We start from the raw sequence: 12,944 nt of genomic DNA, 5'->3' as shown, positions 1-12,944 counted from the left end.
ATCTCTCTGCTTCCATCACTCATTTATTCTTGCATGTTATCCACTTTTTCCATTTGAGTCCTTAGCATATTAATCATAGTTTAATTCCTAGTTTTATAATCCCAAAGTGTTTGCCATATATGAGTCTGGTTCTAATGCTTGCTTTGTCTCTTTAGACTGTGTTTTTTGCCTTTTAGCATGCCTTGTAATTTTTTTATAGAAAGTGAGACATGATATATTGGGTAAAAGGAACTGAGGTTCTATGTTTATCTGGCTGGGAGTTAGGCTGTGTTTCCTGTTTGTTATAGCTGTAGGTGTCAGAGGCTAAAATTTCCTCTGATGTCCTTGTCTTTGTCTTCCCTGTTGTCTTTGGGTTTCCCAAGAAACTCCTTCTTTAAAAAAAAAAAAAATTAATTAATTATATTTTTGGCTGCATTGGGTCTTAGTCACTGCACGTGGGCTCTCTCTAGTTGCATCATGTGGAGGCCACTCCCACGTTGGTTAGGCTCTGTTAAATAGTTTCCCTTGAGGGAAGGTCTTTGTTAAGGAGAATGGAATGCTGTGGTATATTTCAAAATGGCTACTTTTCCCCTCTCCCTGCTGGAAGGATGAAGGGATTTTTCTCCAATCTTCATAGTAAGACCTGTGGGGCTCCTAGAGGTAAAACTCATGAAAATGTGGGCAACCCCTTAGGCTGGGCCTCCAGGGGTTTTTAAAAAAATCTTTCAATCTAGTTCAGTCTCCAACAATTAGTCAATTGCCCTTTAAGTATTCCTGTCAGTTGCTGGTTCCAGTAGTAGTTTTTGCTCCTAGTAAGCCATGATTCTGTGTTCTGCCTGTTCTGATCTTGCCTGTCTCTCTAGTTTTTGTGGTGGAGATTTGCCCTGTCACTTCAATTCTCTGATGGATCTAAGAAGGGTTATTGATTTTCAGTTTGTTCAGTTTTTTTGTTGTTGTGAGAACAGGAGTGATAATTTCCAAGCTCTTTACATGTCAGATGGGAAACCAGAAGTCCCTGTCTATTGCACCTGTATGGAGGAAATACTATGTGATGGTATGTTCATCTCTTCCCAATTTCATGATCACTGATGTCACATTGGTAGTTTGAAATTGACCATGGTGGGAGAGTTTACACTATAGAAATTGGCAAATACTACAAACAAGGTCTTAATTTGTTTTGTTGATTGTCAAGAAAGTGATCAAGAAAATGTTAATGTAGATTAAGTTTAAAAGTGTATTATATCTGTAGCCATTACATTGTCAAAAGCACAAAAAATTGAAATATTTTTGCAGTATTCAAAAACTATTATCCAATTCAGCAAAGATGTTGCTCAAGTCACTAACAAATAAGTGAAGTTCCAACATAAGTCTCATTGTTTCACTTTCATCTTATTAATGCAAATGAAAATGTCAACCAGAAATCAAAGCTATACAGGCATCCCTCATTTTACTGCACTTTGCCTTACTGCACTTTGCAGATACTATGTTTTTTACAAATTGAAGGTTTGTGACAACACTGCATTGAGCAAGTCTACTGGCTCAGACTTTTTTTCCAACAGCATCTGCTCACTTTGTGTTTCTGTGTCACATTTTGGTAATTCTCGCAATATTTCTTTTTCATTATTATTATATTTGTTATAGTGATCTGTGGTCAGTGATGCTACTATTGCAAAAAGATTACAACTCACTGAAGGCTCAGATGGTGGTTAGCATTTTTTAGCAACAATATATATATATATTTTAATGAAATCCTTTAGTTTATTTATTTATTTTTGCTGTGTTGGGTCTCCGTTTCTGTGCGAGGGCTTTCTCTAGCTGCGGCAAGCGCCACTCTTCATCGCGGTGCACGGGCCTCTCACTATCGCGGCCTCTCTCGTTGCGGAGCACAGGCTCCAGACCCGCAGGCTCAGTAGCTGTGGCTCACGGGCCCAGTTGCTCCGCGGCATGTGGGATCCTCCCAGACCAGGGCTTGAACCCGTGTCCCCTGCACTAGCAGGCAGACCCTCAACCACTGCACCACCAGGGAAGCCCCCAAAATATTTTTTAATTAAGATGGTAGTTTGCATTTTTTTAGCAACAAACTATTTTTTAATTAAGGTATGTATATTGTTTTCTAGACATAATGCTATTGCACACTTAATAGACTACAGTACACATAACTTCTTATGACTGGGAAACCAAAATATTCGTGTGACTCACTTTATTGCAATATTCGCTTTATTGTGGTGGTCTGGAACTGAACCCACAATATCTTCAAGGTATGCCTGTATTCATTTGTCAAATGGCATCATAGGTTGGTTCTTGATTCAAGAGTTTGGCAAAAGTCAATGAAAGCATTCTGTGAGAATCAGTTGGCTATGAGAAATTTACGATGAAGAATACTGTATATTTTAATTTTTGTAAATTGCATGCTATACATCCTTTCTATCAGTAAATTGTACAATAAACTTATGTAAATATACACATCACTGAACATGGAGTCGGGGATGGTTATGAATAGCACACCATCCTTTCATATTTTAGGTTGGAGACTATATGAATGTTGGGGAGAAACTGTTTTAAAAGTAGTAAATGGTAATGTGTGACATGACTGAGATATGACATTCACAAGCACAAAACAAAAAGATCAGACCATGGAATATCATCCTGTACCCAGAAAAGGTAGCCTTACGAGTGTGAGTTACAGGGAATGGAGTCCTATTTAAAATTTTAAAAAAGGACAGGAAAGTTCCTCTGGTCTAAGATTTTGTCAATTGTTCTTTAAGGGCAATGTATCTGAAAGCTAACATCTTTTACAATAAGCATGTATTGAACACCCACCATATGTCAGATGCTGTTCTGTTCGGGATGACCCTTATGATCACACAGCTAGTTAATACAGTAACTGGGAAATTTTAGGACATTATACTAAGTGAAATAATCCAGCCACAGAAAGACAAATACTGTATGATTCCACTTATACGAAATATCTAAAGTAGTCAAACTCAAAGAAACAGAAAGCAGAATGGGAGTTGTCAGGGCTGGGGGTAGGCGGAAATGGGGAGCTGTTCAATGGGTATAGAGTTTCAGTTTTGCAAAAAGAAAAAGTTGTAGATACCTGTTGCCTAACAATGTGAATATAGTTGACACTACTGAACCGTACACTTAAAAGTGGTTGAGATAGTTTAAAAAAAAAAAAAAGAATAGCTGGGCTTTGAAACCAGGCCTGAATCAAAAACTCATGTTTAGCAATTATGTAATCACAGCTGCCTACTTTCAAATAATTTCATCTTCAGTCAAAGAATATTTCCTTTCTCTGATTTACACAGGTCCCCCTCTTCTGTATGGCAGGGTAGCAAGCCATTGGCTAGCAGCTGCATTGCCTGAAGCCTGTCAGATACCAGAACGTTTTCTCGGAAGATTGGTACACAGCCACCATCGCAAATTCAAAACGGGGTCATCAATCCAAGAGATTTAGTGGAGAAACAAACACAGGTCAGAGAAGTAGGCAAGAGGAGTCTGGGAGAAATAATTTTGGCTGTTTAAAAGACAAAATTCATGATGACATAACTGAGAACGTGCTTTTCTATTAAAAGAAAAAAGTCTGTCATGGAAGAGGGTTGAAATCATAATATTTTTAATGCTATAACTTGAAGTATTTTTTCCTGAATTCTTACAGAGAAAAACAGAGCTAAAGCTAATTATAGGCAGTATATGGCAGAGGAGGGCCTGGAGTGGAAGAAAATGCTTCTGAGAATGAATTAGAATCAAACTGAGTGGGAACAGCCATGTCTAGAAATGACAAAGCTCAAAATATTTATTATAAAAGACAAAAGATTCTAATATTACCCAAATTTAATCAAGGTGAATTGACTGTTCCAGAAAAGCAAGAGTACAGCTTGCTAGAATGGAAAGAACAATGGAATCAGACTTGATTTTAAAATCTACACTGATAAGCGGTGTAGTGTAGGACAAACTACTTAATCTTCCCAAGGCTGTTTCTCTACTGTAGGTTGTTGTGAGCAGTTGTTTGACAAACACTTATTGACTACTAGGGCCAGGACTGACTGCGTAGGTGCTAGGGATACAAAAATGAAGATAGTATTGTACTTGCCGTCAACTTCAATATAATGTAATAAATATTATGAGAAAATCTACTGAATGTTTTCTACGTGCCCAGTACTAATATAAATGCTTTAAACTCATTAAATCTTCATTTAAACCTTTTCAGAAACTAAACCACATGTACTACACCATTTACAAGAGGCACAGAGAAGTTAAGTATCTTGCCTAGGATCAAACAGCCCTCAAAACAGCTGGGATTCATCTTGACAGGTGGCAGGAATTTACGAATCTGTGCATGCGCAGGGTGGGAGTGGAAGCTTTCCACCCGGAAGGAATTCACCCGTTCGCAAAATAGGGATTAAAATATCACTACCTCTTGGGGTTGTATCAATTAAATGAGATAGTATATTTAAGAGTCAGCATTGTGGTAAGCACTAAATTATTTCCATTAATTCCATTTTATTCCTTTAAGTTGGCCGCCGTGGCGAAGGAACGTTTTCAAGGCTTTAGCTACATATTGCAACGCGGCTTTTCAAATGGGTAATTTATACTGCTACCAACAGTGCGAGAGCTTTCCAGTTGCTTTATGTTCTAATATACGGTAGGGCTACTCTCTTTGATTACTTTTTTCAGTTTTTGACAGTCTCACCCCTTTTCTCTGTTAAGTTCGCCATCTGCCCAGTTTTATACCGTCACCTACGTCACAAGCGAAGTTCTCCGAGGAACCGCCCAGTGGCGCGTGAGCGGACGCCGCATTCAGCTTTGCTCAGCGCGCGAAGGCAGAACCCAGTTCTCGCGGGAAGAGACGTGGTTTATTTTTGAACGAGAACTCCTAACCGCACCTTGCCTCTCAAGGGTCACATGACTGGCGCCTGTGTCCTCGACGCAAGGTGTTTCCTGCTGCCTGTTAACTCGGCTGCAGAGTGACCCGAGGTCCGTTCCGGAAGTGGATTCTTTAACTTAGCAACCCGTCGGCGGAAGCGTGTCACAATCCAGCCGTCCTCTCCTGGCGGAAGTTTGTCACGTCGCAGTTGTCTCCGTACAGCGGATGTGTGTCGCCGCTTAGGTGACGCTGGGAAGTGCTTGCAGCCGCCGCCGCTGCCTTTTGGTTGAAGCACTATGGAGGGAGAGAGAAAGAACAACAATAAACGGTGGTATTTTACTCGAGAACAGCTGGAAAATAGCCCATCCCGTCGTTTTGGCCTGGACCCCGATAAAGAACTTTCTTATCGCCAGCAGGCGGCCAATCTGCTCCAGGACATGGGCCAACGTCTTAACGTGTATCCTTGCGGCCTAGGCCTTCGGCCTTGGAGTAGGTCCCGCCCTGTTTGGGCGTCCAGGCTTCAAGGTCTGTCAGACAGAAGGGAAGAGGGTGGGCTGGGACTGGATGTCTAGTTAGGAGAGCCTACGATGGGGCGAACTTGAACTTAAGCGTTCGCTGGAGGGAAGCGAGGCCGAGTTAATTTCCCGCTCGCTCACCCGTGCCATCAACCTTGCTGGGAACGCGTATCCTTTCCGCTTTGTGTTTTAACTCCTCTTCCTCGTAGTCTGTTTTCGGTGTGTTCTGATCTCCTACTCTGGTGACTTCGAGATTCTGCTTTTCTACTACGCCCTAGGGATCTGGTGGAGATTTCACTGTTGATGGCTGCCTCTTGAACTTAGTGTGTAAAGAGAGTTTTGAGAAATTTCGATACCTGAAGGTCTTATAAAGAGAGTGGTCTAGAATTAATGCCCCAGCTTTGGCTTAAAATCCGTTCCTTCCCCTTACTAGTTGTTTAAGAAACCTGTCGAATTCTTGGTTTTCTTGTCTGTAAAATGGGGGCGATAACTCATGAATTTGATTTCTGTGCCCAACACAATGCTTGGCACTCATATGTTAAAGTAGCTACTGTTAAGAGTTTTATAGCATTTCAGAGGAAGGAAGGATGTCAGTGTTGATTTGTAGGGATGTAGACCTACAGATCTAATGTTCTAAAAAACCTTTTATAAAATACTGTGTTTTAAAGTTACTCAGAGTGCTAATGTATATTCGTTTTCCTCATATTTCAAAGATTTAGTGATTTTTTTTTCCCTTTAAGTGTTTTTGTTTGTCAGAAAACCTACTCATTTTGTAGCAGAGAAAGCTATATAAAGTTCTTTCCACTCAGGAAATGAAAATTTATTCTTGGGTGCAGCTTCCATTTAAATGTGTTGCTGGCTGTATGTTTGTGTCTTCAAAAGTGGTGTCCTCTTTGGTGCCTGTATCCAGTTTGTTTCCTAAGCATCCAGTCAGTACTGAGTTAAACCTTTTTTTTTTTTTTTTTTTAAATTCTGTTTCAGTGCATCCTAGCACTTTCCTTTTTACATGTGTGTTATTAAGGTTGTTGCCATTGTGGTACTGTCTCATCTCTGTATATCCCACATTGTTTTCTGAGGTCTTTATAATAAGACATTCAAAAGTTTCTCTTTTCAGGGGAACCCTTGTACACTGTTGGTGGGAGTGTAGCTTGGTGCAGTCACTGTGGAAAACAGTATGGAGGTTTCTCAAAAAGCTAAAAATAGAACTGCTGTTTGACCCAGCAATTCCACACCTGGGTATAGATCTGAAAAAAACAAAAACACGTATTTGAAAATATACATGCACCCCAGTGTTCATAGCAGCATTATTTATAGTTGCCAAGGTATGGATGCAACCTGAATGTTCATTGAAGGATGAATGGATAAGGAAGATGTGGTATATATACACAATGGAATACTACTCAGCCATAAAAAAGAATGAAATAATGCCATTTGCAGCAACATGGATGGACCTAGAGATTATCATACTAAGTGAAGTAGTCAGAGAAAGACAAATATCGTGTGATATCATTTATATGTGGAACCTAAGAAATACAACAAACTAGTGAAAACAAAAAGGCATATTCACAGATATAGAGAACAGACTAGTGGTTACCAGTGGGGAGAGAAGGGAGGGGCAAACTACTGACTGTAAGTTAGGCTATAAGGATTTATTGCACAACAAGGGACTGTAGCCAATATTTTGTAATAACTGGAAATGGAGCTCTTTAAAAATTAAAAGCAGAAAAAGTGTTTTTCTTTTTAGTGAGTATCAAATAACTCACTGAATGAATATCAAATCATAGTGTTTCTGGTCCCAGGGATCACCTTATGAATGCCAGAGAGAAGTAGAACTGAAAAGGTAATTGCTGGAGCTTAGAAGGTGAGGAGATAAGTGGAGACATACCTAGGGGGCAGATCAGGGAGAGTGTTGTAAATCATTTGAAGAGATATCCTGTGCAAGTATATCACCTTGGCAGGATTTTCAGTAGGCAAGTAACAGGTTTAGGTCTTATATAGTTTTGTTAATATTCCTTCTTGATCCACATGCTGAGAAGCTTTGCTTGTTTGTTAATTCAGCAACTTTATAGTGAATATCTGTTACATATAAGACCGTGTGTTAAGTGTCAATTGGAAGTTAATTGATGAAAGAACAGATTTGCTTTTTAATTCTTAGAGGAAAGTATGTTTTTTTTTTTTAAAAGTTGAAGTATAGATGTACAACGTTATGTTAGTTTCAGGTGTACAGCAAAGTGATTCAGTTATACATATATATACATAGTCTTTTTTTTTTTTTTTTTTGCCACACCACACAGCTTGTGGGCACTTAGTTCCCCGACCAGTGATTGAACCCAGGCCCACGGCAGTGAAAGCACTGAGTCCTAACCACTGGACTGCCAGGGAATTCCCTACATATTCTTTTTCATATTCTTTTCCATTATGGTTTATTACAGGATATTGAATATAGTTCCCTGTGCTATACAGTAGGACCTTGTTGTTTATTATATATATAGTCATTTGTATCTGCTAATCCCAAACTCCTAATTTATCCCTTTTCCCCCTTTGGTAACCATAAGTTTGATTTTTGGGTCTGTGAGTTTGTTTCTGTTTCATAAATGAGTTCATTTGTGTCATATTTTAGATTCCACATTTAAGTGATATCATATGGTATTTGTCATTCTCTTTCTGACTGACTTGGTATGATAATCTCTAGGTCCATCCATGTTGCTGCAAATGGCATTATTTCATTCTTTTTTATGGCTGAGTAGTATTCCATTCTGTATATATACACTACATCTTCTTTATCCATTCATCTGTTGACGGACATTTAGGTTGTTTCCATGCCTTGGCTATTGTAAATAGTGCTGCTATGAACATTGGGGTGCATGCACCTTTTCTTTCTTTTTTTTTTTAAATTTATTTTATTTATATATTTTTGGCTGTGTTGGGTCTTCGTTGCTGCGTGCGGGCTTTCTCTTGTTGCGGCGAGTGGGGGCTATTCTTCGTTGAGGTGTGCAGGCTTCTCATTGCGCTGGCTTCTCTTGTTGCGGAGCACGGGCTCTAGGTGCGCGGGCTTCAGTAGTTGTGGTGCGTGGGCTCAGTAGCTCTGTCTCGTGGGCTCTAGAGCGCAGGCTCAGTAGTTGTGGCACACGGGCTTAATTGCTTCACGGCATGTGGGAATCTTCCTGGACCAGGGCTCGAACCAGTGTCCTCTGCATTGGGAGGCAGATTCTTAACCACTGCTCCACCAGGGAAGTCCCTATTTTTAGTTTTTTAAGGAACCTCCATACTATTTTTCATAGCGACTGCATCAATTTGCATTTCCACTAAGAGTGTAGGAGGTGTCCCTTTCTCCACACCCCTGAGAGGTAAGTATGATTTTCATTTAGGGGCATCCACTGTGCTTGGCTGCATGGTCTTTTTGGGAGGATATAGAGGTTGTATTTTTGGGAATTGTAATGCCCGTCTGTTTTGGGACCTTAACTTGAACATTTTAGCTCACAATTGACCATCAACACTGCTATAGTGTACATGCATCGATTCTACATGATTCAGTCCTTTACACAGTTCCATCGAAATGTAAGTATAATTTTTATATATGGTGTAATCCTTTTGTGATTAATCTCAACTTCATATTTCTTTTATGGTTGATCTTTGCTGCTGAACTGGGATTTGAAGTTTAGAGTTTATGATTGATCACTTTCATTGTGTGTCACACTGCTGTTCTGAATCCAGCCTTCTAGTTTTCCTGTGAAGTGTCTAGCTAGTTGTTTAGCTTTAGTGCATCCTTAGAGTAGGTGGATTCTCTAATAAAATAGATTATTGAACATTTAAACTTAACAGTTTTGGATTGGGAGAGTAGCATTAAAGGGGGGTAGCATTACACTTAATTTAAGTGTGATTTTTGAAATGTTTGATAATAATATGGGCACAGGAAAACAAGTGAATCTTAAGTCATTTACATTTTCTAAAAACCTTTGATAAAATTCCCATCAATGACCAGTTGGAAGGGGAAGGTGTGTTATGTGATAACTGGGGGATGACTTTTAAGACAGAATAAAGAAAATAATAGTAATAAAGGGATTTTTTTTTTTCTGGACAGAATTGTAAATAGTGCTATTTTCAGTTTTGCTACCTGAAATGGTCCTATTTAACATTATTGTAAATGACTTGGAAGCGAGTGCATAGTGATATCCCAGTTGCAGGTAAGCTTATATTTGTTTAATAAAATCACAAGGTAATAGGGCTAAACTTGAACACTTCATATGGATTTGTGAGTCAAATATTTCATTATTTTTTGAAGAAAAGTTTACGTTTTGAGGAAAGGTGTTTCAGACTTTTCCTTAGGATGATAGTTTTATTTTTTTTTAATAAATTTATTTATTTTTGGCTGCATTGGGTCTTCATTGCTGCGCTCAGGCTTTCTCTAGTTGTGGCGAGCGGGGGCTACTCTTCGTTACGGTGTGTGGGCTTCTCGTTGCGATGGCTTCTCTTGTTGTGGAGCACGGGCTCTAGGTGCCCGGGCTTTAGTAGTTGTGGCTTGTGGGCTCTAGAGCACAGGCTCAGTAGTTGTGCACGGGCTTAGTTGCTCCACGGCATGTGGGATCTTCCCGGACCAGGGCTCAAGCCCATGACCCCTGCATTGGCAGGCAGATTCTTAACCACTGTGCCACCAGGGAAGTCCCAGGATGATAGGTTTTGAATTTTTATGCCATAGGAAGAGAAACTGGAAAGTTAGATATTGCTCTTGTAAGATATTGGTGGACTCAGTATTGGGGATAATTGCACAGGAAACCCTTTAGAGTGTGGATTAACTATTCCCAATTTTTGCTGATTATTCAATCAGTTGGGCTGTCTCCTACCCTTAACCTCCCTACCTCCTCTGATTGCAAGGAACACACTCTTAATAAGAGAGAGAGAAGCATTTAATGAGGCTGTCTGATAGCTCTAGAATAGAAAGTAGTGGATAAAGAACGGAATTTGAAGAGGAAGTCCATAGTTGTCTTGCCCATTATGAAAGTTTTCTACATTTCTTTTATTATGGTAAAGGTTTGAAATCCTGGGTGAACTACATCTCAAATCAATTTGTCCACTCTATGCATATGTATGTGTGTGTGTATGTATATTTACCCTATTTTTTACCTTTTAAATTATATCTTGTTTCATTTTCTATGCATTTATCTTAGCAAGGACAGAGACTCACTATTATGTGTATCCTCTAAAGCACTTTCAGTAAACTTGTTGAATGAATGAATGATCTGGTAATTATCCAATATAAAGAGATTCTTCTGGAGTTTATGACCTTTTCCAAAATCCAATGTTTTTTTTTTTTTTTTTTTTTTTTTTGCGGTACGCGGGCCTCTCACTGTTGTGGCCTCTCCCGTTGCGGAGCACAGGCTCTGGACGCGCAGGCTCAGCGGCCATGGCTCATGGGCCCAGATGCTCCGCGGCATGTGGGATCTTCTTGGACCGGGGCACGAACCTGCGTCCCCTGCCTCGGCAGGCGGACTCTAAACCACTGCGCCACCAGGGAAGCCCCAGTGATTCTTTTAGTTTGAGGTTATTGGTCCTCTTTAGAGAATTGATTTTAGGTACATTCTGGAATTAACAGATGAAAAATATCACTCCTTTAGTATGTTAATTCTAAGAGTTTAGCTGTGATGAGTCCAAATTCAAATTTGAAGGGACTTAATACATTGTTGTGGCATTGAAATGTAGTATGTAGTGTGAAGTGCTCATACATTTTTCTTGTTATTTTTTCTTATTACAAAGGTAGTAAGTGCTCATGGTAAAAACTAAAACAGTACAGTAATGTGTAAGGCAGAAAGTGAAAGCTCTTCTGTAATCCCATCCTCCAGAAGTAGTAACCTTTGATAAACATTTTGGTAATAGTGTCTCAGACATTTTTCTGTGCATATAGTACCAGCATTTATGTATTTCTATAAAATCACTTCTTACTGTACCACTCTTACACAGTTGCTTTTATTGCTTAACAATATGTATGTATTGGACATTTTCTTATTGGTTTCTCATTTTAAGTGGCCACATAGTATTTATTTGAGTAGTTACTATAATTTATTTTACCAGCTCTCTACTGGTGGATATTGGGGTTGTTTATAGTTTATTGTATTATAAATAATGTTACATAAGTTAGTCTGGTACATATATCATGCATTTATATGACTATTTTATAAATTCCTATAGGTGGAATTGCTGTGTCCAAGGGTATGCATTTAAAAGTTTTTTTGTGTCAGTTTGCTCTACTGAAAGATTATATCAACATACATTGTTTCTAGCACTGTGGGGGAGGGTTCTTTCCTCTGCATCCTCACTAACAACAAATACTCATTACTTCAAGAAATATTAAGTTCTAACTACTTGTCAAGCACTAGGGCTAGAGTGGTGAGCAAGATAGTGGAAGCCCTAAGTTATTTTCTTAATTTACATTTCTTCAATTAGTGAAGTTGAACTTCTGATGCCTATTGGTCATTGTTCTTGTGAAATTGAATAATTATCTGTTGTTTCTTTTTGCCCCTGTTTTATTTTTTTTGATTTTCTCATTTAAATGAGCTCTTTATATATCAGAGCCGTATGTCATGTGCTGTGAATACTTTTTTCGTTTTGTTGTAACTCTTCGTTTATAGTGTTTTCAAGCCTAGAGTTCTTGCCTTTTTAAAAAAATTTTAAAATTTTTGTTGAGGTATAACATAAAGTAAAGCACAAAAGTCTGAGGTTTGCAGCATGATTACTTTTTGCATTATATATACATAACCATCATTCATTTCCAATACCTTGGAAGGTAGAGAAGCTGTCTTTTGATTGAAATAAACTTTATTTCTTAGCAGACATGATTAAATGACTGGTTTGTTCTCACTTAAATCCTGGCATTGCATTTACTCTCTTTTTGAGAAGAAATTCAACCTCATTAATTGAATTTCTGTATGTACTGTCCTAAAAGTTTTCAAGTGGGGGAATGTAAAAGTAGTGGTGAGCAACTTGGTGTGTGTGTATTTATTCTGTATTTTATAATATTTGATATACAGGTGTTGTCTTTTAATAGCTGACAAATTTGGGTGTATATTATTCTCATTAGCTGACTCTTAAAAGGTCAAGTTTAGTGGTTAAGAGGATGGGCTCTGGAGTCAGACTTGTCTGGATGCAGATCCTTGCTGCACTGCCTACCAGCTATATGCCTTTGAGCAAGTTACCATACGCCTCAGTTTTCTCATCTCTTTGGGGTCAGTAATAGTGCCTACCTCATAGAGTAGTTAGTAGGATATAGGTGAATTAAGTTACAAAGTGTCTGCATATAGCAAACAAATAAGTATTAGCTAGCATTATTATTGTTCTTTTAAAATGGAGAAAATCTTATACTCCTACGTGGAATTCCTCTGGGAAACTGCCTTTGATGGGAAAATAGTTTGATGAGCTAGCTTGGTATATGATTCCATGAGGAGCTATGAGTATTTATATGGTTGATTGGACAAAAAGGAGGTTGAAATTTATCTCTTGTGGTCTTTCACTTAACGGATATTATCTTGCCTTGTAAGCCATTGTTTGTATATCATATTTTAGTTAGATTCTTTCAAATATATTTTTAGCCT

At 38.7% G+C, this 12,944-nt stretch overlaps 1 protein-coding gene across 1 annotated transcript in view; it reads left to right on the top strand.

The window, feature by feature from the left end:
- The first annotated feature begins 5,072 nt into the window (after positions 1 to 5,072).
- Positions 5,073 to 12,944, top strand: part of CCNT1 (cyclin T1) — a 28,549-nt gene continuing 20,677 nt past the window's right edge. Inside the window, exons 1-2 of the mRNA XM_082850891.1 lie at positions 5,073 to 5,303; positions 8,838 to 8,919. Of these exons, the coding sequence (XP_082707017.1) occupies positions 5,143 to 5,303; positions 8,838 to 8,919 (243 nt within the window). The 5' untranslated portion in view covers positions 5,073 to 5,142. The remainder of the gene's footprint in view (positions 5,304 to 8,837; positions 8,920 to 12,944) is intronic.

The sequence above is a fragment of the Leucopleurus acutus genome, assembly GCF_964270905.1.
Source record: "Leucopleurus acutus genome assembly, chromosome: 11".
In the NCBI taxonomy this organism is placed as follows: Eukaryota; Metazoa; Chordata; class Mammalia; order Artiodactyla; family Delphinidae; genus Leucopleurus; species Leucopleurus acutus.
This window is presented reverse-complemented; position numbering and strand designations above follow the sequence as displayed.